This window comes from Sapajus apella, unplaced genomic scaffold, assembly GCF_009761245.1.
Source record: "Sapajus apella isolate SASKATOON/1434 unplaced genomic scaffold, GSC_monkey_1.0 scaffold19, whole genome shotgun sequence".
NCBI classification, from domain to species: domain Eukaryota; kingdom Metazoa; phylum Chordata; class Mammalia; order Primates; family Cebidae; genus Sapajus; species Sapajus apella.
Window position 1 is genome coordinate 29759142 of NW_022436959.1, and position 22976 is coordinate 29782117.

Sequence of the window (22976 nt, forward strand, 5' to 3'; positions counted from 1 at the left end):
TAATAACACCATTGACTAATCATAGTATCACTATCAGAATACAGGTCAGCAACTTGGCACGATATCACAGAAAGTTTTATAATACACAATTTCTTGAAATTTTTTTACACTTAGTAAATTTCTATTTCTATTTATGTGTAGCCCAAATAATCTGAAAAATTCAAATAGAATTATTTCTCTTTGAAATCTGTGTTTTTTAAAGAGAAAGAAATAAATGAGAAGTGAATATATGAAACATTAAAAATATTTCAGGGTATGTCCTAGTGACAGGTTCAACATACTTTTATATTATATAAAATATGATAAATTGATACTCTTGTAATAGCCTATGGGGATTGACCTCTATCCCATCAAAGAAAGAACACATCATGTTCTGTGCTGTTTTATGGTCAAATATATACAGTTACATTTTGTGGAGATAATCAGAAGAACCCATTAGTCAGAATATTTCATTCCCCAACCAGTCAGACAAATGGGTGTTCTCTGTATGTGCTATTTGCGTCTAATTTGTAAATGTTCTTTGACTTTATCCTTGGTTCTAATAAATTTATTAAATGAATACTACTAATTGATTATATGGTTTATTTTACATAAAAGCACATGAAAGTTTTTGACTTCATATACATTATATTAAGGGTGGAGATATTCACTTAGGCCATTAACTGTATAAGCATATCCAAGAAGATTTTCCATGAATTCTTTTAAACATAAATTTACAACGAATGTTTATAAACACAGACAAAAAGCTTAATTCTAGCAAGTATTAGTTTACATATTAGTATGATAAATAAATTTTCCTTGTGTGATGGACCCAGTTTCAGCAATATTAAGGAAAAGGAGGCTTGATCCAGCTAGTTATACTATATAATTGATTAGGTGCTCCATTTCCAGAATATTTTTGTTTAAATTCAGAACTGAGCTCTTTTCTAACTTCAGGGATGCTACATATGTGTTTTGCTTGGATAGAGTCCTTCTTGTTTAAGTGTTATGACTAATGTATCTTTTCAAGTTGTAAATCTCAGAGTCAATTAGAATTACCCATTTGTAGTAAACAGTGACTTTGGATGCTTGATTTAAAAAATAATTTTGAAGCACAATTCATAATGTTTGTAATGTAAACTCTTTTAAAATCTTGGTTTTGGTTGGTGCACTAATATACCTCTCTTGTACTTTCAGGGTGAAAAAGGTTCTGAAGGACCAAGTGGCCCACAGGGACTACAAGGCCTGTCAATCAAAGGGGACAAGGTACTGTATAATAGAGTGTACACTAAAAACAATGCCAATAAAATTATCATTGTTCTTTATGTATGTACATTTCTGAACTGTATACATGACAACTATGCCACACAGGTATCTGGTTAATTATAAATCTAGTATATTCTTTTTTAAAATTAATTATTTTAATTTAATTGTTTGGGGAACATGTGGTGTTAGGTTACATGAGTAAGTTTTTTTTGTGGTGATTTGTGAGATTTTGGTGCACCCATCACCTGAGCAGTATACACTGAACCCAATTTGTGGTCTTTTATCATTCACCCTCTTCCCACCTTTTTGCCTTGAGACCCCAAAGTTCACTGTGTCTTTTTTGTGCCTTTGCACCCTCATAGTTTAGCTCCCATATATAAATGAAAACATATGATGTTTGGTTTTCTATTTCTGAGTTACTTTACTTAGAATAATAGTCTCCAGTCTCATTCAGGTTGCTGCAAATGCCATTAATTCATTCCTTTTTATGGCTGAATAGTATTCCATTGTGTATATATATATAATAGTTTCTTATCTACTCATTGACTGATTGGCATTTAGGTTGGTTCCATGATTTTGCAGTTGCAAATTGTGCTGTTATAAACATGTGTGTACAAGTATCTTTTTTGTATGATGACCTTTTCCTCTGGGTAGATCCTAGTAGTGGGACTGCTGGATCAAATGGTAGTTCTACTTTTAGTTCTTTAAGGAATCTCCACACTGTTTTCCATACTGGTTGTATTAGTTTACATTCCCACCAGCAGTGTAGAAGTGTTCCCTGTTCACTGCATACATGCCAATATCTATTGTTTTTTGATTTTTTGATTATGGCCATTCTTGCAGGAGTAGGGTGGTATCACATTGTGGTTTTGATTTGCATTTCCCAGATCATTAGTGATGTTGAGCATTTTTTCATGTTTCTTGGCCATTTGTATATCTTCTTTTGAGAATTGCCTATTCATGTCCTTAGCCCACTTTTGATGGGATTTTTTTTCTTGATAATTTGTTTGAGTTCATTGTAGATTCTGGATATTAGTCCTCTGTCAGATGTACAGATTGTGAAGATTTTCTCCCACTCTGTGGCTTGTCTGTTTACTCTGCTAACTGTTCCTTTTGTCATGCAAAAGCTTTTTAGTTTAATTAAGCCCCAGCTATTTATCTTTGTTTTTATTGTGTTTGATTTTGGGTTCCCCATCATGAAATCCTTGCCTAGGCCAGTGTCTAGAAGGGGTTTTCCAATATTATCTTCTAGAATTTCTACAGTTTCAGGTTTTAGATTTAAGTCCTTGATCCATCTTGAATTTATTTTTGTGTAAGGTGAGAGATGAGGATCCAGTTCTATTCTCCTACATGGGCTTACCAATTATTCTAGCACCATGTGTTAAATAGGGTTTCCTTTCCCCACTTTATGTTTTTGTTTGCTTTGTTGAAGATCAGTTGGTTTTAAGTATGATGGTTTATTCCTGGGTTCTCTATTCTGTTCCATTGGTCTATGTGCCTATTTTTATACTAGTACCATGCCATTTTGGTAACCATAGCCTTATAGTATAGTTAGAAATCAGGTAATTGATGCCTCCAGATTTGTTCTTTTTTCTTTGTCTTGCTTTGGCTATGTGGGCTCTTTTTTGGTTCCATGTGCATTTTAGAATTATTATTATTTTTTAATTCTGTGAAGAATGATAGCAGTATTTCGATGGAAATTGAGTTGAATTTGTAGATTGCTTTTGGCAGTATGGTCATTTTTACAATATTGATTCTACCCATTCATGAGCATGGCATGTGTTTCCATTTGTTCCTGTCATCTATGATGTTTTTCAGCAGTGTTTTGTAGTTTTCTTTGTAGAGGTCTTTCACCTCCTTGGTTAGGTATATTCCTAAGTATTTTATTTTTGCAGCTGTTGTAAAAAGGGTTGAGTTCTTGATTTGATTCTCAGCTTGTTTGCTGTTGGTATATAGAAGAGCTACTGATTTGTGTACATTAATTTTGTATCTGGAAACTTTGCTGAATTCTTTAATCAGTTCTAGGAGCTTTCTGGAGGAGTCTTTAGGGTTTTCTAGGTAAACAGTCATATCATCAGCAAACAGACAGTTTGACCTTTTCTTTACCAACGTGGATGCTGTTTCTTTCTTTCTCTTATCTGATTGCTCTGGCTAGTACTATGTGGCAGAGGGGTGGTGAGAGTGGGCATCCTTGTCTTGTTCCAGTTCTCAGAGAAAATGCATTCAGCTTTTCCCCATTCAGTATTATGTTAGTCCTGGGTTTGTCATAGATGTCTGTTATTACACTGAGTTATGCTCCTTATATGCCAATTTTCCTGAAAATTTTAATGATAAAGCAATGTCGAATTTTGTCAAATGCATTTTCTGTATCCATTAAGATGATTCTGAGATTTTTGTTTTTTTGGTGTTTTTTTTTTTTTTTTTTTTTTTTTTTTTAGGCAGGGTCTCACTCTTTTTGCCCAGGCTGGAGTGCAGTGGTGCCATTGCGGCTCATTGCAACCTGTATCTCCCAGGTTGAAGCAATTCTCCTGTCTCAGCCTCCTGAGTAGCTGGGACTGCAGGTGCCCACCACTACATTCAGCTAATTTGTATATTTTTATTAGAGACAGGGTTTCACCATGTTGGCCAAGCTGGTCTTGAACTTCTGACCTCAAGTGATCCACCCAGCTCAGCCTCCCAAAGTGCTGGGATTACAGGTGTGAGCCATCGTGCCTGGCCCGTTTTTGATTCTGTTTATATGGTGTATCACATTTATTGACTTGTGTATGTTAAACCCATTCTTGCATCCCTTGTTGTATGAAACCCAGTTGATCATGGTGGATTATCTTTTTCATATGTTGTTGGATTTGGTTAGCTAGTATTTTGTTAAGGATTTTAACATCTATGTACATTACAGATATTGGTCTGTAGTTTTCTCTTTTGGTTGTGTTCTTTCTTGGTTTTGGTATTAGAGTGATACTGGTTTCATAGAATGATTCAGGGAAGGTGCTCTCTTACTCTATCTTGTGGAATAGTGTCAATAGGATTGGTACCAATTCTTTGAATGTCTGGTAGAATTCTGCTGTGAATCCATCTGGTCCTGGACATTTTTTTATTGGTAGTTTTTAAATCACCATTTCAATCTCACTGCTTGTTATTAGTCTATTCAGAGTATCTAATTCTTCCTGATTTAAGTTAGGAAGGTTGTATCTTTTCAGGAATTTATCCATCTCCTTTAGGTTTTCTAGTTTATGTGAATAAAGGTGTTCATAGTAACCTTGAATGATCTTTTGGATTTCTTTTGGATTTTTGGTGCCAGTTGTAATGTCTCCCAGTTCGATTCTAATTGAGCTTATTTGGATTTTCTCCCTTCTTTTCTTGGTTAATCTTGCTAATGGTCTATCAATTATATTTATCTTTTCAAAGAACCAGTTTTTGTTTCATTTATCTTCTGCATTTTTTAAAATTGCATTTTAGGTTTTGGGGTACATGTGAAGAACATGCAAGATTGTTGCATAGGTACATACATGGCAGTGTGATTTGCTGCCTTCCTCCCCTTCACCTATATCTGGCATTTCTCCCCATGCTATCTCTCCCCATCTCCCCAGCCCCGTCCCTCCCCCATTTCCCCCCAACAGACCCCAGTGTGTAGTGCTCCCCTCCCTGTGTCCATGTGTTCTCATTGTTCAACAGCTGCCTATGAGTGAAAACATGTGGTGTTTGATTTTCTGCTCTTGTGTCAGTTTGCTGAGAATGATGGTTTCCAGGTTCATCCATGTCCCTACAAAGGACATGAACTCATCATTTTTGATGGCTGCATAATATTCCATGGTGTATATGTACCACTTTTCCATGTCCAGTCTATCATCGATGGGCATTTGGGTTGGTTCCAAGTCTTTGCTATTGTAAACAGTGCTGCAATGAACATTCGTGTGCATGTGTCCTTATAGTAGAATGATTTATAATCCTTTGGATATATACCCAGTAATGGGATTGCTGGGTCAAATAGAATTTCTATTTCTAGGTCCTTAAGGAATCGCCACACTGTCTTCCACAATGGTTGAACTAATTTACACTCCCACCAAAGTGTAAAAGTGTTCCTGTTTCTCCACATCCTCTCCAGCATCTGTTGTCTCTAGATTTTTTAATGATCGCCATTCTAACTGGCATGAGATGGTATCTCAATGTAGTTTTGATTTGCATTTCTCTAATGACCAGTCATGATGAGCATTTTTTCATATGTTTGTTGGCCTCATATATCTTCTTTTGTAAAGTGTCTGTTCATATCCTTCACCCACTTTTGAATGGGCTTGTTTGTTTTTTTCTTGTAGATCTGTTTTAGTTCTTTGTAAATTCTGGATATCAGCCCTTTGTCAGATGGGTAGACTGCAAAAATTTTTTCCCATTCTGTTGGTTGCCGATTCACTCTAATGACTGTTTCTTTTGCTGTGCAGAAGCTGTGGAGTTTGATTAGGTCCCATTTGTCTATTTTGGCTTTCGTTGCCAATGATTTTGGTGTTTTGGTCATGAAGTCCTTGCCTACGCCTATGTCCTGAATGGTTTTGCCTAGATTTTCTTCTAGGGTTTTTATGGTGTTAGGTCTTATGTTTAAGTCTTTAATCCATCTGGAGTTAATTTTAGTGTGAGGCCTCAGGAAGGGGTCCAGTTTCTGCTTTCTGCACATGGCTAGCCAGTTTTCCCAACACCATTTATTAAACAGGGAATCCTTTCCCCATTGCTTGTTTTTTTCAGGTTTGTCAAAGATCGGATGGTTGTAGATATGTTGTGTTGCCTGCAAGGCCTCTGTTCTGTTCCATTGGTCTATATCTCTGTTTTGGTACCAGTACCATGCTGTTTTGATTACTGTAGCCCTGTAGTATAGTTTGAAGTCTGGTAGTGTGATGCCTCCCGCTTTGTTCTTTTTGCTTAGAATTGACTTGGCTATGCGGGCTCTCTTTTGGTTCCATATGAAGTTTAAGGTGTTTTTTTCCAGTTCTGTGAAGAAGGTCATTGGTAGCTTGATGGGAATAGCGTTGAATCTGTAAATTACTTTGGGCAGTATGGCCATTTCACGATATTGATTCTTCCTAACCATGAGTATGGAATGTTTCTCCATCTGTTTGTGTCCTCTCTAATTTCATTGAGCAGTGGCTTGTAGTTCTCATTGACGAGGTCCTTTACGTTCCTTGTTAGTTGTATTCCTAGGTATTTTATTCTCTTTGTAGCAATTGTGAATGGCAGTTCGTTCTTGATTTGGCTCTCTTTAGGTCTGTTATTGGTGTATAGGAATGCTTGTGATTTTTGCACATTGATTTTGTATCCCAAGACTTTGCTGAACTTGCTTATCAGTTTCAGGAGATTTTGGGTTGAGACGTTGGGGTCTTCTAGATATACAATCATGTCGTCTGCAAATACAGACAATTTGACTTCCTCCTTTCCTATTTGGATACGCTTTATTTCTTTTTCTTGCCTGATTGCTCTGGCTAAAACTTCCAGTACTATATTGAATAGGAGTGGTGAGAGTGGGCATCCTTGTCTAGTGCCAGATTTCAAAGGGAATGCTTCCAGTTTTTGTCCATTCAGTATGATATTGACTGTTGGTTTGTCATAAATAGCTTTTATTATTTTGAGATACGTTCCATCAATACCTAGTTTATTGAGGATTTTTAGCATAAAGGGCTGTTGAATTTTGTCGAAGGCCTCTGCATCAATTGAGTTAATCATGTGGTTTTTGTCTTTGGTTCTGTTTATGTGGTGAATTACATTTATAGACTTGCGTATGTTGAACCAGCCTTGCATCCCCAGGATGAAGCCTACTTGATCATGGTGGATAAGCTTTTTGATATGCTGTTGCAGTCGGTTTGACAGTATTTTATTGAAGATTTTTGCATCTGCGTTCATCATGGATATTGGCCTGAAGTTTTCTTTTCTTGTTGAGTCTCTGCTGGGTTTTCGTATCAGGATGATGTTTGTCTCATAAAATGATTTGGGAAGGATTCCCTCTTTTTGGATTATTTGGAATAGTTTCAGAAGGAATGGTACCAGCTCCTCTTTTTATGTCTGATAGAATTCGGCTGGGAACCCATCTGGACCTGGGCTTTTTCTGGGTGGTAGGCTCTTAATAGCTGCCTCAACTTCAGACCTTGTTATTGATCTATTCAGGGTTTCAACTTCTTCCTGGTTTAGGCTTGGAAGGAGGCAAGTGTCCAGGAATTTATCCATTTCTTCCAGGTTTACTAGTTTATGTGCATAGAATTGTTTGTAATAATCTCTGATGGTGATTTGAATTTCTGTGGAATCTGTGGTGATATCCCCTTTATCGTTTTTTATTGCATCTATTTGGTTATTCTCTCTTTTCTTTTTTGTTAATCTGGCTAGTGGTCTGTTATGTTGATCTTTTTGAAAAACCAGCTCCTGGATTTATTGATTTTTTTGGAGGGTTTTTTGTGTCTCTATCTCCTTCAGTTCTGCTCTGATCTTAGTTATTTCTTGTCTTCTGCTAGGTTTTGAGTATTTTTGATCTTGCTCCTCTAGCTCTTTCAATTTTGATACTAGGGTTTCAATTTTAGATGTCTCCTTGCTTCTCTTGTGGGCACTTATTGCTATATGTTTTCCTCTAGAGACTGCTTTAAATGTGTCCCAGAGATTCTGGTATGTTGTGTCTTCGTTCTCATTGATTTCGAAGAACATCTTTATTTCTGCCTTCATTTCATTGTTTATCCAGTCAACGTTCAAAAGCCAGTTGTTCAGTTTCCATGAAGCTGTGCAGTTCTGAGTTAGTTTCTGCATTCTGAGTTCTAACTTGATTGCACTGTGGTCTAAGAGACAGTTTGTTACGATTTCCATTCTTTTGCATTTGCTGAGGAGTGATTTACTCCTAATTATGTGGTCAATTTTAGAGTAGGAGTAATGTGGTGCTGAGAAGAATGTATATTCTGTGGATTTGGGGTGGAGAGTTCTGTAAATGTCTATTAGGTTTGCTTGTTCCAGGTCTGAGTTCTGGTCCTGGATATCCTTGTTACTTTTCTGTCTTGTTGATCTGTCCAATATTGACAATGGGGTGTTAAAGTCTCCCACTATTATTGTGTGGGAGCCTAAGTCTCTTTATAAGTCATTAAGAACTTGCCTTATGTATCTGGGTGCTCCTGTATTGGGTGCGTATATATTTAGGATCGTTAGCTCTTCTTGTTGCATTGATCCTTTTACCATTATGTAATGTCCTTCTTTGTCTCTTTTGATCTTTGTTGCTTTAAAGTCTATTTTTATCAGAGATGAGAATTGCAACTCCTGCTTTTTTTTCCTCTCCATTTGCTTGGTAAATCTGCCTCCATCCCTTTATTTTGAGCCTTTGTGTATCCTTGCATGTGAGATGGGTTTCCTGGATACAGCACACCGATGGGTTTTGGCTTTTTATTCAATTTGCCAGTCTGTGTCTTTTGATTGGGGCATTTAGTCCATTTACATTTAGGGATAATATTGTCATGTGTGAATTTGATACTGCCATTTTGATGCTAGCTGGCTGTTTTGTTCGTTAGTTCATGCAGATTCTTCGTTATGTCGATGCTCTTTACCACTTGGCATGTTTTTGGAGTGGCTGGTACTGGTTGTTCCTTTATATGTGTACAGCCTCTTTCAGGAGCTCTTGTAAAGCAGGTTTGGTGGTGATTACATCTCTGAGTACTTGCTTGTTTGCAAAGGATTTTATTTTTCCTTCACTTATGAAGCTTAGTTTGGCTGGTTAGGAGATTCTGGGTTGAAAGTTCTTTTCTTTAAGGATGTTGAATATTGGCCCCCACTCTCTTCTGGCTTGTAGGGTTTCTGCTGAGAGATCTGCTGTGAGTCTGATGGGCTTCCCTTTGTGGGTAACCCGACCTTTCTCTCTGGCTGCCCTTAGCATTTTTTCTTTCATTTCAACCCTGGTGAATCTGAGGATTATGTGCCTTGGGGTTGCTCTTCTGGAGGAATTTCTTTGTGGTGTTCTCTGTATTTCCTGGACTTGAATATTGGCCAGCCTTTCTAGGTTGGGGAAGTTTTCCTGGATAATATCCTGAAGAGTATTTTCCAGCTTGGATTCCTTCTCTGCGTCATATTCAGGTACACCTAGCAGACATAGATTAGGTCTTTCCACATAGTCCCACATTTCTTGGAGACTTTGTTCATTCCTTTTTATCCTTTTTTCTCTATTCTTGCCTTCTCGTTTTATTTCATTGAGTTGATCTTCGACCTCTGATATCCTTTCTTCTGCTTGGTCAGTTCGGCTGTTGAAACTTGTGTATGCTTCGCGAAGTTCTCGTGTTGCGTTTTTCAGCTCCATCAATTCACTTATATTCCTCTCTATGTCGTCCATTCTCGTTAGCATTTCGTCAAATCTTTTTTCAAGGTTCTTAGTTTCTTTGCATTGAGTTAGAACATGTTCTTTTAGTTCACTGTAGTTTCTTATTACCCACTTTCTGAAGCCTGATTCTGTCATTTCATTACACTCCTTCTCCTTGTTCCCTTGCTGGTGAGGAGTTGTGATCTCTTTTAGGAGGAGAGGTGTTCTGGTTTCGGGTGTTTTCATCCTTTTTGCGCAGGTTTCTTCCCATCTTTGTGGGTTTATCCACCTGTTTTCTTTGTAGTTACTGACTTTCAGATTGGGTCTCTGAGTGAACTTCCAGTTTGTGGATGCTGAAGTTACTTCTTTTTCTTAGCTTTCCTTCTAACAGTCTGGCCCCTCTGCTGTAGGACTGCTGAGGTCCACCCCAGGCCCTGCTTGCTGGGGGATCACCTGCAGCAGCTGCAGAACAGTAAGGGTTGCTACCAGTTTCCTCTTCTGCTATCTTTGTCCCAGTCGGATGCCCACCAAATGTCAGTCTGTTCTCTGCTTAATGAGGTGACTCTTTGGATATATGGGGGTCAGGGAGCTGCTTGGGGAGACAGTCTGTCCTTAATTGGAGCTCAAGTCCTGAGCTGTGAGCTCTGTTGTTCATTCAGAGTTGCTGGGCAGGTATATATAAGTCTGCTGCAGCAGAACTCATAAACTCCCTTTTTTTTTGTTTTTCCCCCAGGTGCTCTGTCCCAGGAAGTTAGGGCTTTATTTATGAGTTTCCGTTGTGCTGCTGCCTTTTTTTTTCTTTCAGGGCTGCCCTGCCCAGCGAGGAGGCAGCCTAGTTACTGTCTGCCTGCAGAGGCTTTGCTGAGCTGCTGTGGGCTCCGCCCAGCTGCCATGTGATCTTCCCTACAGTCCTGTTTATATGGGTGTAGTTAGAACTGCCTTGGCAATGGTGGCCCGCCTCTGTTATGGCAGACTCTCTCTGTAGTGGCGGGTTGCCTCGGCAATGGCAGGCTGCCTCAGTGATGGTCAGAGTGCCTCTGTAGTGGTGGAATGTCTCAGTAATGGTGGACACCCCTCCCCCACAGAGCCAGACCATCCCAGTTCAGCTGTGCTTGCTGTGAAACTCTCAACCCAGAGCATTTTCAATTACTGTTTTTTTTGTTGTTGGGGGTGGGGGGTGGGACCAGCCGAGCCTGATCACCTGGCTGCCTGACTCAGAGTCTTTTGTTGTTGTTGTTGAACAGTCGACTGTCTCCCAGTGTTCCAGTCACCTGTTGAAAGGCGCCGGGATCTCCCATGCTGCAACTCACTGAGCTGGCTGAAATAGCAGCGCTGAGATTCCTGGCAGTTTTTTTTGCCTAGGAATCTCCTGGCCTGGCTCGCTATTTCAGATGAATGGGCGACTCTGCCATCTCAGGGCTCCAATCGCCAGCTAAGAGGGCACCCAGACCAGTGTGTTTTGTACGGAGAACCGCCTTGCCAGGGTGCAGGCAAAAGCAGCCGCGCAGGCCGAAACAGCCACGCTGGCGACCCATGGGGCTCCTCCACCTGGGAATCTCCTGGTCTGTGGGCAATAAAAATCCGTCTGGAATTGCGGCATCCACTCACCCTCTGCACTTTCACTGGAAGCTGCAATCATGAGCTGTTCCTAGTCGGCCATCTTCCCCCATCCTGCATTTTGTTTGTTTGTTTGTTTCAATTTCATTCAGTTCTGCACTGATCTTGGTTATTTCCTTTCTGCTGAGCTTTGGTTTGGTTTGTTCTTACTTCTCTATTTCCTTGAGGTGTGACCTTAGATTGTCTGTTTGTACTCTTTCAGACTTTTTGATATAGGCTTGTTAGGGCTATAAACTTTCCTCTTAGCACTGCCTTTGCGGTATCCCAGAGATTTTGATAGGTTGTAGTAATACTGTCATTCAGTTTGAAGAATTTTTAAATTTCCATCTTGATTTCATTTTTGACCCAATGATCTTTCAGGAGCAAGTTACTTAATTTCCATGTATTTGCATGGGTTTGAAGGCTTTTTGGAGTTGATTTCCAGTTTTATTCCACTGTGGTCTGAAAGGGCTTGGTGTAAATTCATTTTTCTTGAATTTGTTGAGGTTTGTTTTATTGCCTATCAAATGGTCTATCTTGGAGAAAGTACCATGCACTGTTGAGTAGAATGTATATTCTGTGGTTGTCAGATAGAATGTTCTGTAAATATCTGTTAAGTCCATTTGTTCCAGGGTATAGTTTAAATCCATTGCTTCTTTGTTGACTTTCTGTCTTGATGATCTGTCTAGTACTGTCAGTGAAGTATTGAAGTCCCCCACTATTATTGTGTTGCTGTCTATCTCATTTCTTAAGTATATGAATATTGTTTTATAAATTAGTGAGCTCCAGTGTTAGGTGCATATCTATTTTAGGACTGTGATATTTTCCTGTTGGATAGGGCCTTCTATCATTATATAATGGCCTTCTTTGTCTTTTTAAACTGCCCTTGCTTTAAAGTTTGTTTTGTCTGATATAAGAATAGCTACTCCTGTTCTCTTTTGGTGTCCATTTTGCATGAAATGTCATTTTCCATCCTTTTACCTTAAATTTATGTGAGTCCTTATGTGTTAGGTGTGTCTCTTGAAAGCAGGAGATGGTTGGTGAATTCTTATCCATTCTGCAATTCTGTATTTTTTAAGTGGAGCATTTAGGCCATTTACAGACAATGTTAGTATTGAGATGTGAGGTACCATTCCATTCATTGTCCTATTTGTTGCCTGTATACCTTGGTTTTTTTTTTTTTCTTAACTGTATTTTTGTTTTATAGGTCCTGTGAAATATATGCTTTAAAGAGGTTCTGTTTTGATGTGTTTCCAGGATTTATTTCAAGATTTAGAGCTCCTTTTGGCAGTTCTTGTAGTGCTGGGTTGGTAGTGGCAAATTCTTTCAGCATTTGTTTGTCTGAAAAAGACTGTATCTTTCCTTCATTTATGAAGCTTAGTTTCTCTGGGTACAAAATTCTTGGCTGATAATTGTTTTGTTGAGAAGGCTGATAATAGGACCCCAATCCCTTCTAGCCTGTAGGGTTTCTGCTGAGAAATCTGCTGTTAATCTTATAAGTTTTCCTTTATAGGTTACCTGGTGTTTTTGCCTCATAGCTCTTAAGATTCTTTCCTTCATCTTAACTTTAGATAACTTGATGACAATGTGCTTAGGTGATGATCTTTTTGTGATGAATTTCCCAGGTGTTCTTTCAGCTTCTTCTATTTTAGTGTCTAGTTGTTTAGCAAGGCTAGGGAAGTTTTTTCCTTCTTCTTCTTCTTTTTTTTTTTTTTTTTTTTGGTTGTAGAAAGTGATTTAATTAAAGAGAGAGAGAAACAGGAGAAGGAGAAAGAAACAGCTTACTCTCATACTAAGTGAGAGAATCCAGAAAGATGGAATCCAGGAGAGGAAAGCAGCCTCCACACTGAATGGAAGGGAATATAGAGAGATGGAGTTTAGGAGGAGAAGACAGGCTTCCATGAGGGAGTGTGGAAGGGGACTCCAGAGGAGAAATACAGGAGAGAGAAAAACAGCTTCCACGAAGGGAGTGTTCATGGAAGGGGACCCAAACATGGAGTCCAGAAGTTTTTCTCAATTATTCCTCCAAATATATTTTTCAAACTTTTAGATTTTTCTTCTTCCTCAGGAACACCAATTATTCTTAGGTTTGGTTGTTTAACATAACCCCAGACTTGTTGGAGGCTTTGTTCATATTTTCTTATTCTTTTTTTTTGTTTGTCTTTGTTGGATTGGGTTAACTCAAAAACTTTGTGTTTGAGCTCTGAAGTTCTTTCTTTTGCTTGTTCAATTCTATTGCAGAGAATTTCCAGAACATTTTGCATTTCTATGAGTACATCCCTTGTTTCCTGAAGTTTTGATTGTTTTTATTTATGCTCTCTATTTCATTGAATATTTATTTCTTCACTTCTTGTATCATTTTTTTTAAATTTCCTTACATTGGGCTTCATCTTTCTCTGGTGCCCCTCTGATTAGCTTAATAACTAACCTTCTGAATTCTTTTCAGGTTGATCAGGGATTTCTTCTTAGTTTGGATCTATTGCTAGTGAGCTAGTGTGATTTTTTGGAGGATGTTAAATAATCTTGTTTTGTCATATTACCAGAGTTGTTTTTCTGGTTTCTTCTCATTTGGGTAGGCTCTGTCAGAGGGAAGTTCTAGGGCTCAAGGCTGTCATTAAATTCCTTTTGTCCCATTGGGATTTCCTTAATGTAGTACTCTCACTCTTTTTCTAGGTATGTGGCTTCCTAAGGGCTAAGCTGGAGTGATTGTTATTTCTCTTCAGGATCTGGCCACCCAGCAAGTCTACCAGGCTCCAGGCTGGTACTGGAGGCTGTCTGCACAGAGTCCTGTGATGTGAACTGTCTGTGGGTCCCTCAGCCATGGATGCTAGCGCCTGCTCCAGTGAAGGTGGCAGGGGGGTGAAATGGACTCTGTGAGGGTCCTTAGCTTTGGTTGGTTTCTACAGTTTTTTTGTGTTGGTTGGCCTCCTGCTGGGAGGTGGTGCTTTCAAGAGAGCATCAGCTGTGGTAGTATGGAAAGGAACAGGCAATGAGAGGGGCCCTAGAACTCCCAAGAGTATATGCCCTTTGTCTTCAGTTACCAGGGTGGGTAGGGAAGGACCATTATGTGGGGGCAAGGCTAGGTGTGTCTGAGCTTAGACTCTGCTTGGGTGGGTCTTGCTGCAACTGCTGTTGGGGTGAGGGTGAGGTTCCCAGGTCAATGAAATTGTATACCTAGGAGGATTATGCCTGCCTCTGCTGTGCCACACAGGTGGTCAGGGAAATGGGAGAAAGCTGGCAGTCAAGGCTTCACCGAGCTCCCACACAAACCGAAGGGCCGGTCTCATTCCCACCATGCTCCCCGTCCCAACAACACTGAGTCTGTTTCCAGGCAGTGGTTGAGCAGGGCTGAGAACTTGCCCCAGGCCGCTTGCCTCCCAGATGGGAAAGTCAGTAGAGCTTTCCTTCTTCCCTTGCCTGTGGAGTCTGCACACCGGATTCACTCCCTTTCCTGAGTTCTGTCCAGGAAACTTCTCAATCAGTTGAAATTATTATAAAGTTCAGCTGGAGGTGTCCTTCCCCCTGTGGCCTTTTCCCAGTGCCTCTGGCAGCTGTCCTCAAGAACCCCAGTGATATGAAGCAGATATGGCCTGCTAGGGGACCCACTGAGCCCACAGGGATTTTCCTGTTGCTTATTCTACACCTGTATTTTGCTTGGCTCTCTAAATTGACTCTGCTCCAGGTAAGGCCAGAATCTTCTGTAATCTAGACCTTCAGGCTCCCCAGTGGGGAGTATGTTCAGGGGTGGACAATCTCCCTTTTCCATTTCCACAATTTGCATGCTCACAATATTTGGGGTATCTGCTGGGTCCTGCAGAAGCAATCTGTTTTCTTCAGCACGTCTCTGGGTGGTTTTTTTTGTTTGTTTTTTTTTTTGGCTTTCCTAATGTATTCCTGTAGTCATTTTGAAGCAAAGGTTCACAATGTGAGCCTTCACATGCTATTCTTTCCTCTCAAGTGGAAGCTGCAATACAGTCTTGCCTCCCGTCCACCATGATCTCCAAATCTAGTATATTCAAGATGTGTTATTATGTAGGTTGACTTATTATCTGAGAAATGTGATTCATTTATTATAATGTCTCACTTATTTAGGTTCTGACATCCAGTGACTTTTACCATCAGCAAAATAGCTTTGAATCCAGACATTATCAAAAGACATTTCTTCTTAGTAAAGAAAATAGTTGTTAAAAACATCAACTTGACCTTGTTATGAAAGTGTATGTCCATCCTTAGGCTCCCACTCTAAATTATTATCTGAAAATGGGGTTAAAATAAGGAAACTCATTTAAGAAAACTAGTATTGATGCCCTCTAGCAAGGACCAACAGGAATCCATCCAGAGTTTTAACAAAGGCTTGTTGACTCTGCAGGGAGGGAGACCACACACATTGAACCTACAGTGACTCAGGAAGAGGATGAAAGATATTTCATAGGATTTGTGTTTGTGTTATGTGATTTTGGGAATAATTTAAAAAATCAGGGATGGGCTCTGGATTGAATGTTATTGATAATTGGGGATAATTTTTGTATTGAATATTTAATGAATCTCATTTAGAAGTTGGAAAAAATGGAGTTAGGCTGAGTCATAATTGGTAGAAGTAGCAGTCACTAATTTTAGCCAGTATTGGAGGATGTTTGATAATTTGGGGGTTTTGTACAGTGTTTGCTGTTTTTGTCTGTGCTCTGAGAAGGCCTCTCAAATATATATAAATGGTACAAAACAGAGTTATACCTATGGCACTGGTATTTAACTGTCAATGACATTGAACAAAAAAGGGACCTTCTCTTATGTGTTTAACAAATACTTGCAAACTAGTGGCTACAAGTTGGGTTCTGGAGTCAGTTGACTTGACTGTCACATCTGCCATCTAACAGTTGTGTGACCTGCGGTGAGTTACTTACACTCATCTAAAAAATGGGGATGCCCACTTCACAGGGGTTGTTGTGAGGATAAATGAGATAAAGGATGAGAAGCATTTAGCACAATATCCGAGGTATAAGAAATCAAATTCTGAATCAGAATAATCCAGCTATGAGCCAGAAATTGACTCCATTACATTTTCCTTCCATAATATTTATGTAGACTGAGGGTTAATAGAAAGTGAAACACTAAGGAGTGTATTCCAGGGCATCTCTTAGTGCAGGTTTTATATATTTAATATTTTATAAAGTTTGATCAAGGATACATTTTTGTTCATAAAAACTTATTTATTTAGCTCAAACACTGGCCAACTGCGGAGCTGGCTGCCTGTTCTTATAAATAAAATGTTATTGGAGCACAGGTATACTTGTTTACTATATATTGTCTATGGCTACTTTTGTACTACCAAAGCAGCATTGATCAATTATGAAAGAGACCTTATTATGACCCTCAAGGCCAAAATATCTACTATCCAACAGTTTAAGAAAAAGTTTTGTGGCCCTAATGTAGTCTAAATACAACTGCCATTAAAACGAGCATCTTAACCATGTTACTCAATCCAGTGGTCAATTCTCTGTCATCAACTTATTTGCCCTGTTGGTAGCATTTGACAGATGGATCCCTCACCTTCTTGAAACACTCTCTTCACTTGGTCTCTCTGGCTGCTTCCTTCTCAGTCTCACTGCTGTGGCATCTTCATCTCTCTGACCTCTAATGATTAGAGTGCTTAAAGGGGTCAGTCCCAGGACCTTCTCTTTTTTCTATTACTTGGCAAGTTGACCCAATTATGGCCTTTAATATCATTTATATATGAAGGCTTCCAAATTTATATTCTCATCCCAGGCCTCTCCCACCTACTTGATATCTCCATTTGGATGTTCATTTTAGGTATCTCAAACTAAACATGTCCAAAACTGAGCTCCTGATATCACCCTTTACCCCAAATGTTGTTTTTCTCTCAGGCTTCTTCTTCTTGGTCAATGACAACTCTATTCTGCCAAGAGCCTTGGAGACTTCCTGGAGTCCTCTCAATCCTCAGCAAATCCCATCACTCTACCTTCAACATTATCCAGGTTTTGAGTGCCCCCTACCACCTCTGCTCTCAACACTCTGGTTTGTGCCCCATCATCTCTCATGTAGATCTCCCTTCAGTCTGTTCTCCATACAGCTTCCAGATGGGGCCTTAAAAACCAAGTCGGATCTTTTACTTCCCTTCTCAAAGCCCTCTAGTGGCTTCCTATCTCACTCAGAAAACAGCCAAGTCATTACAATGGCCTCAAAGGCTCCACTGATCCTTATACCTGACCCCACTGCCATAATTCTCCAACTTCATAGTCTACTGCTCTCCCAATTGGAGACAGTTCCAACCGCACTGTCTCCTTGCTGTTTCTGGAACATGCTGGGCATCAGCTTTGCACTGACTGTTTCTCTGCCTGGAATGCTTTCCTTCTGGGTTTCTACCTGCCTCATTCCCTCTCATCAGTGACGTCATCTCTGGACATCCTAACCACAAAATCATTGCTGCCTTCTCTCTTCCCTGATTAATTTTTCACCTTCACATACTAATTATTGGGCACTCAACAAACATCTGTATAAAGACACAGAAAGAATGAATGATGTTCTTCTTGCTGGTAACTTTAATTTTCTTATCTCAATTTCATGGAAGAAGAAAATAGGGCTCTTTAATTTTGCTGCATTCATGTGAGATCATTTCTTAATTTTCAAAATGCATTTTAAATAAGATTGGGAGGGAAAGAATATTTAGAAAATTTTAAAATATTTTTCTTCAATTTGTCGCTTAAATTTTATTTTTCTTATATCCTATGAATTTTCCAAAATATTTTTGTTATAATCCTAGCAGGAAGTGTTTGTGTCATGATAACAACTATTCAGGAATTTTTTTTGAGAAAAATGATTGTTAAATGCCCACCAACTTAAACTGAATAGCAAAAATGTCATTTACTATTTTGGTGACTTTGAACTACATACTCTTTAAAAGGAATAAAATAAAGTTTTATAATTTTCCATGTTGAGCTTTTTTTTATGGTACATAGCCTAATTCTGGGTTAGCAAAGTATGAAAAAAATAAGATTTTATTTTATTGTTATATTTCCTGGTTTATTTTCTATACAGGGGGATTTGGGACCTATGGGACCCCAAGGACCAATGGGCATCCCTGGAATTGGGAGTCAAGGGGAACAGGTAATTAATGTACTCCTCCTTTCCCTTCAGTGCGAAACATTCCAGCCCAATCTTGATATTCATTGAAGGCCAGTCCTGCAAACATCTATGCAAACATCTATGTATATTTCACAGTAAATTGCAATGGAGTATAAGTCCAGAATTGAATATAGGGATGGATACGATGGTTTCATGACATTTTATTTTTTAGAACTTCTAAAGGCTTAAAAAATAAGTAATGTGTTTCTTGATGCTGTGACTTTTTACGTTAAAACCTAATTAACAAGGTAAATGTTTGGGGGCAATATTTTTAGTTCTGCTTGGAAACAATAGTTTATTTACCTGCTGGTTTGTGTATTTTTTTCTCCTTGAAGTTTTGTGAAAATTAAATCCCATTCTCTACCAATGGAGTAGAGTAGTATCCCCCTACCAAGTACTCCAACTAGCCACATACCAATTTTTAAAAAACGGTTATAGTTAAAACTTGGAGCAGGATCAGAAGTAACCACTTAGTTTAAGGGGCACCCTTCTGGAATAGAAGCAAACCATAGATTTTATAAATGACCCCTCTTGGTAAGAAGAAAAAAAAGATCCGTAAGAATGTCTACATTCATGATGAGAGCCACTTCTAAAATCTTCTGATAACTTTTGGAAAATTCTGCATAATTGAGATAAATCTAAATAATGTGAAGATGGTATAACAGTAGTCACTACTGTTGTTTACCATGTATTTTTTTTGTTTATCATATACTTTGTTGTTTACCATATACTTATACAGTCTCATTTAATCAAAGTGACCAATAAATCCAGATTTATGCTAAATATCTTCTGGTTAGAAAGTGGCAAGTCAGGTTTGATTAAGATTTATGATTAAGGTTTGAATTATTCTATTGCCTAGAGAACGAATACTGCTTTCTTTAGGATAGTGGAAGAAGGGAAGAATTTTTAAAATGAGATAATTCCAAGTGCCATTGTTGAGATTAACTTTGGGTTTATTTCTAATTACCTGCTAATTTATTATTATTATTAATTTTTTTGTTAGTCCAATCATCAGCAAAGTTGGATATGACTCCTTTTTCCATTCCCTTGCCCTTGGCAGAGGTCCTAGTCTAACACATTAGGAAACTTAAGGTACAGAAGAAGCCAAGATAAATGTATAAATAAATATTTAGATAATAATTAAGAGCTGGATAGTTGGGCAACTCAGGTGTTATGATTCGATCATACCACCAGACATTCTCAAGCCTTGTAGCTTACTGATTGCAAAAGCAGCTGGACAGTGCTGTCACATCTTGGGTCTTGCGGTTCTCCTGGTGCTGAGTGACCACCATGGGGCTAAGCATGAGGTTCAAAGACAAGTTTGTCCAGATGGCCTATGAATTCTGGACCTCCCACCTACAGCTTCCTGTTGCCTTTAATGCTGCTGTTTCTTAGTGGAGGTTGTTGTTCTTCAGCTTGAAAAAAAAAAAAAAAAAAAAAACTCTTGGACTTCTTTCATTTTCTCACCCTCTTTTCTTCTTTCTGAAAAGAAAAAAAAAATTCAAGGTAGATGTGTCCTTATAGAGCTGATCTCTATTGGAAATGAGATCTCTATTTGTAAAATGATCTGAGTAAGAAAAGAATTTATTTACCTTTTAAAACAAATGATATAAATTCTACTTAAATTTCACCTCTGTTTATGCAGTTATTCAATGTTCTTTAATTTTATGTGTTTATCCGTTGAATTCTTGTTATATTAGATCTTCCTATTTCTCTTATAAAAATGAATTTTCTCCCTCATGTGTTTATGAGGGAACTGCTGTTTCTAGCAACATGTTTACAATATCTCTTAAATGGCCCACAGAGTTTTGTTAAATATTTGGAGGCTTGACCAACTCAGATCTTTTACAAAATAGAGTGAAATATAAACAGCCACATATACATATGTATGCATACATATATGCACATCCTTTTTATACTCATGTATAAAAACCTCCTTTATAGTGTGAAGGAGAAGTCAAGTGTTTGAACATTCTTCAGTTTGGTATCTGCTGACTATTGCTTCTTAGAGGCTAGGTCAAACCTTCAATTTACCGTCCCGACACATATTCATTGGAACAACTGAGATATAGGTTTGTCTGCATGGACAGAGATATGAAATGGGTTAACTAGGTGTAATTTTATTTTCCTTACTTAAAACTCCAAGCTGGTAGAGTGGCTCTATTAATCAGTCTTGTTAGTCTGCCATACTGAGAGTGCTTTCCTCATCTGCATGATCCTGGAGGCCACTGTCTGTTAATTCTAGCTACTGAAGAAGAGGAAAAGGGAAGAAGGCATACCTCTTCTTTTTACATGAATCAGGAATTACACACATCACTCAATTCACATCCCATTGGCTAGAATCTAGCCCGCATAGCCACACCTGGCTGCAACAGGGACTGAGAAATGTGATCTTTATTCTAGGTTAGCCACATGGGCCAGCTAAAATTTCTCTTAATGTGGAAGTAGGGAAGAATGCAAATTATGGTTTAATTAGCAGCGTCTGCCACCCCACTCTACAAATGTTTATTGAGTATAAGTAACTTATTATGGGGTTTGAACTAAAGTTTCACTTTAGAGGATTTGAAACTACTCTTATCCAAATGTCTTAATTTCACTAATACTCTTTTTTTAAAAATTTTATTTTAAAGGGAATCCAAGGTCCTATTGGTCCACCTGGTCCACAAGGACCCCCAGGACAAGGCTTACCTGGTTCTAAGGTAACTTTGTAAATGAGGGCAGAATTGAATATTATCTATAGTATAATTGCTGTTTTCTGATCAGTGTCAGTGCATTTGGAATACAGCAGATAGAATGAATTTAAAAATCAGAGATCTCTACTTAATGCAAAATGTTATTGATATTCCTGACAATTTAGAAAATATACTATGTATTCTTTATGCTTTAAGAAAGTTTTACTTACACAATTTTCATTTATTGTTTTCTTTGTTACTTTTACTTATGTGATCCTATTCTAGTAATTCAAGCAGTAATATCGATAGAGGTAACCACTGGTTATGTATCTCTCTAAGTTGGCTAATTTTCATTCTCACCACCACTCTGACAGTAGGTCCAACTACTAAAGCCTTAGCTAAAGAGATGGGGTTAGAAATGACCTAACAAATAAAAAAGTTCTATGTACTTGGGAATCAAGCTATGTCATAAATTGGAACTATTATTTTTTCTTTGAGGAGGGGCATGGCACTTGTTTAACTCGTTATCCTTAATATTGCTTCCAAGAATCATGAATCATTGTTAAATAAATAAAATACTTCTCTGAAACTACTCACCTTAGAACATACTCCTTAGAGCTGTTCGTGTGAGAAGCTGCTCAGTGGACCACTCTGACTGTCCTTGAGAGTTTTGATTTGCGACTTGCCCTTGAAAGCTCAAATTGTGTTTTCTGGTTATGACATTGCTCTTGATCAGCAGTTACCTTGGCTTTTCCGGTGCCAATTTTAGTTGTTCTAGGATGCAGCTGCCTATCTTTTCCAGATGCCCTCCACAAGGGGCTCCTTAAAATCAATTTTGAATATGCTATGTGGCCTATATTTTAAGTCAGATGATACATACATCAAATATGTATATTTTTCATTCTAAATTTGGTTAAAATCCATCCATCTGAAGGAATTTCAGGCAATATATATGAATTGAGCACATTGAAACTATTTTACATTGTTGGTATAAGACAGATTTTAGGAGATCAATAGCCGGAATATATTATTTTCACTTTGCTGCTGTATTAAAATATTCTGTTTTCTTACTAGGGAGAAGTAGGCCAAATGGGACCTACAGGCCCTCGAGGACCAGTGGGAATTGGAGTACAAGGTCCAAAGGTGAGTTGACTGCTGCTAAGAAGTGATATGTTACTTTATGTAATATTATGTAAGGTTTTTTTTTTATATCCGATTGCAGTACAGACCCTGCATGTGCTATCTAACTCTATATAACGAGTTCATTTCACTTTTTAAGTGTGGCTACTGCAAAAGCTATAATTACATGTATGGCTTGCTTTATATTCCTCTTGGACAGTGCTGCTCTAAAATCTATACTCTACCAGGGTGGCACTTTGTTTATCTTGGTTTATTATAAAATCCCCAGCTTTGGGGACATGATAGAGTCTGAATAAATACTGCTGAATAATGAACGAATACATAGTTTACCCTTCACACTTTCTATAACTCATCCTTAAGTTATATAGGATCCAGAGAGCCATGTTGAGCACTCAGCTTCACCATTGTTCTGTTGTCATTGTCTTATTCTTATGAGCATTTGAGTATTAGAAGAACATGTTAGATGTAGTTCTAAGAAGAATATACATGTTACATATATAAGCACAGCATTACAAAAAATAGAAATATATGAATATAGTAATAATAGCTGCCATTTTTACATGGTTTCCATGTACTACACAGTATACTAAGTGCCAACTTTGACATATATGTTTATACATATATGTAAATATGCCTCTGTGTAAATATGTATGCAAACACATGTTATATATCTGTCAATTGCAGAGAGGCAATATACAATAAGTATATTGTATATCTCTTGGTGCTATTACTTTGTCTTGATTATAATAGATTTATAATATGTTTTGTCATCTAAAAGGAAAAATATTCTCATTTTATTTCTTAGTTACTATTGACTCTGAGATACATATTTTAGGGCTGACTTGTCAAATTTAACAAGATACCCTATTTGGTTTGCACTGAATCTACAG

The 22976-nt window shown here is 38.2% G+C and overlaps 1 protein-coding gene across 7 annotated transcripts in view; it reads left to right on the top strand.

Moving 5' to 3' along the window:
• Positions 1–22976, top strand: part of COL28A1 (collagen type XXVIII alpha 1 chain) — a 207582-nt gene that overhangs the window by 99487 nt on the left and 85119 nt on the right. For all 7 annotated transcript variants that reach the window (XM_032287127.1, XM_032287128.1, XM_032287129.1 and 4 more), the window contains 4 exons: positions 1177–1245; positions 18188–18256; positions 20905–20973; positions 22021–22089. In XM_032287127.1, coding sequence (XP_032143018.1) covers positions 1177–1245; positions 18188–18256; positions 20905–20973; positions 22021–22089 — 276 coding nt within the window. The remainder of the gene's footprint in view (positions 1–1176; positions 1246–18187; positions 18257–20904; positions 20974–22020; positions 22090–22976) is intronic.